This window comes from Ascaphus truei, unplaced genomic scaffold (genome assembly GCF_040206685.1).
Source record: "Ascaphus truei isolate aAscTru1 unplaced genomic scaffold, aAscTru1.hap1 HAP1_SCAFFOLD_1604, whole genome shotgun sequence".
Lineage (NCBI taxonomy): Eukaryota > Metazoa > Chordata > Amphibia > Anura > Ascaphidae > Ascaphus > Ascaphus truei.
This window is the reverse complement of record NW_027454495.1, coordinates 72501-75596: the sequence shown is the minus strand read 5'-3', so window position 1 is coordinate 75596 and position 3096 is coordinate 72501. Positions and strand designations below refer to the sequence as shown.

Here is a 3096-nt window from a genome sequence, read left to right as displayed (position 1 = left end):
AGGGATCTGGCGGATCCCGTCTCGTTCCTCTGAGACGTGTTGTCCTCACAACATGTTAAAAAAAAAAATATATACACACACACACACACACACACACACACACACACACTTATACGGGGGGGGGGGTCTTTTTATTGCTGCAGGCGTCCGACCTGATTTTCTAAGAGCAATTCCGGGATCCGGATACTTTACAAGCGATCAATACTCGTAAATGTCTTTTCATAATCCTGTTATGTACCCAACGCAGGAAGAGATTCTGAGAGATGTGCCAAGTCAGACTTGTGACAGGCCTCTGTGTGTACACACGCGCACACTGTGTGTGTCTGTGTGTGTGTGTGTGTGTGTGTGTGTGTGTGTGTGCTCACACGCCATCTCATACGCGGACACACGCCATCTCATACGCGGACACACACCATCTCATACACGCGCGCGCACACACCATCTCATACACGCGTGCGCACACGCCATCTCATACGCGGACACACACCATCTCATACACGCGCGCGCACACACACACCATCTCATACGCGCACACACACACCATCTCATACGCACGCGCACACACCATCTCATTCGCGCACACACACACACCATCTCATTCGCGCACACACACACCATCTCATTCGCGCACACACACACCATCTCATTCGCGCACACACACACCATCTCATTCGCGCACACACACACCATCTCATTCGCGCACACACACACCATCTCATTCGCGCACACACACACCATCTCATACGCGCACGCCATCTCATACGCGCACGCGCACACCATCTCATACGCGCACGCGCACACCATCTCATACGCGCACGCGCACGCCATCTCATACGCGCACGCGCACGCCATCTCATACGCGCACGCGCACACCATCTCATACGCGCACGCCATCTCATACGCGCACGCGCACACCATCTCATACGCGCACGCGCGCACACACACCATCTCATACGCGCACACACACCATCTCATACGCGCACACGCACACCATCTCATACGCGCGCACGCGCACACACACCATCTCATACGCGCACACACACCATCTCATACGCGCACACACACCATCTCATACGCGCAAGCGCACACCATCTCATACGCACGTACGCGCACACACCATCTCATACGCACGCGCACACACACACACACACACACACACACCATTTCATACGCGCGCACCATCTCATACGCACGCACACACACACGCCCCCTTATAAATAAATGATCATTATTGTCGGTTCAGAAAGTCCTCGGGTTATTTCTGGCAGACTCTGTGTCTCCTTGTGGGGGGGAAGGACGTGGCGGGTTTGGTGTCTCCTTGTGGGGGGGAAGGACGTGGCGGGTTTGGTGTCTCCTTGTGGGGGGGTAGGACGTGGTGGGTTTGGTGTCTCCTTGTGGGGGGGAAGGACGTGGCGGGTTTGGTGTCTCCTTGTGGGGGAAGGACGTGGCGGGTTTGGTGTCTCCTTGTGGCGGGTTTGGTGTCTCCTTGTGGGGGAAGGACGTGGCGGGTTTGGTGTCTTCTTGTGGGGGGCAGGACGTGGCGGGCTTGGTGTCTCCTTGTGGTGGGACCCTATAGAGGGCCTGCCAGACCTTTGGCCACTGGAGGGCGACGGTGGGACCGTTAATGTAAATACTACACGTTGTATTTGACCAATGAGAAGCCCGTGGCTGCCCGTGGCCCTATCTGCTGTCAGGCCTCAGGCCCTATTTGATGCTGGTCTTTGCCTGGGATTTGGGATAACGGTTTCCGCACACGTCCTGCACTCCGGCTGCTTGTGTTTTAATAAGTCCTCTGCCAGTCCTGGTTATCTCTGCCCGTGCTGTTCTTACTTCAATCCTACAAATGGTCCCACGGAAAAATACTTTGTGATTTATACCCTCCCCCGTCCGAGAATCTTTTAGCTGCCCCTATCACTGCCACGCCCAGACCCCCCTCCCCCCCATCACCATCGGGGTGCGCACTTTCTGAACCCCCCCTTCCCACTATTGGGGTGCGCACTCGGGGAGACCCCCCTCCCACTATCCGGGCGTACACGTGGGGGACCCCCCTCCCCATCGGGATGTGCGCGGGAGACCCCCACTGTCGGGCCGCCCTTGACACGCGACAGTCGCCATGTTGGCACAAAGCCTGGTCTTTAATAAATGAAATCTTTCTTCCAGGTGTGGACGAGTTAACGATCATCAGCATTTTAACGAACCGCAGTAATGAACAGCGCCAAGACATCGCGTTCGCGTACCAGAGGAGAGCCAAGAAGGTGACGAGTCCCCGTATATAATCTGTATATCTCGGGGGATTGCTATATTCCTCGCGCAATCCCCGGGAAAATGTCGCACAATTGTGGGTCTGTTCTGGAAATTAACACTATGTAAGAAGCACAATGCACACAATCAGATGATCAGTATATGGAGCTCGCTGTATTATGTCAACTAGTCGCAGATGCGCTGCGGGAGGTGCGTGCTCGTAAATGTGTTGCACTGCTGTAATGCAATCTGAGACGTGAAGGTTACTAAAGTGCGTTCAAAACCCCTCCTCCTGCGGAAACGCTGCTGTCTGATTGCGCCATCGATACCGCGCCGGTCCAGCGTCTCCCGCGCATGAACGATACGTTGTTTTGCGTAGGCGTTTTCTGTCCTTGCGACCGCTCGTTAGAGGAGGGATTTCAGGGGGGCAATTCCTCTAATGGCAAATTATCCACGTATCCAGAAGTTGTTGTTGTTGGTTTTTATTTATTTGTTTTTTTATTAAATGGATGGAAAAGATAACTTCCTGAGACATTGCGGGCCGGATAATATACTTCTAACCCTGGCCATGGATTTATTATTTAATTATTCCCTTGGTCTCTGGTTATAAATTCACAAAGCGATTAATTCACCGTCCCCCCCCCCCCCCCCCCTGTATCCTCTGGAAATGTAAGCAGCGATTACACGGGTGAGAAAGGGTTAATTTGGGGCGGTACTGTCTGTGTGTAGTGTTAATGTCCCCCTCTGGCATTGGGCTGTATAGAGAGGTAATATTTCGTCCCGTCTGTCCCCCTCTGGCATTGGGCTGTATAGAGAGGTAATATTTCGTCCCGTCTGTCCCCCTCTGGCATTGGG

General features: G+C 53.7%; 1 protein-coding gene across 1 annotated transcript in view; it reads left to right on the top strand.

The window, feature by feature from the left end:
* The first annotated feature begins 2045 nt into the window (after positions 1-2045).
* Positions 2046-3096, top strand: part of LOC142476433 (annexin A2-A-like) — a 12972-nt gene continuing 11921 nt past the window's right edge. The window contains exon 1 of the mRNA XM_075581810.1: positions 2046-2255. Coding sequence (XP_075437925.1) covers positions 2061-2255 — 195 coding nt within the window. The 5' untranslated portion in view covers positions 2046-2060. The remainder of the gene's footprint in view (positions 2256-3096) is intronic.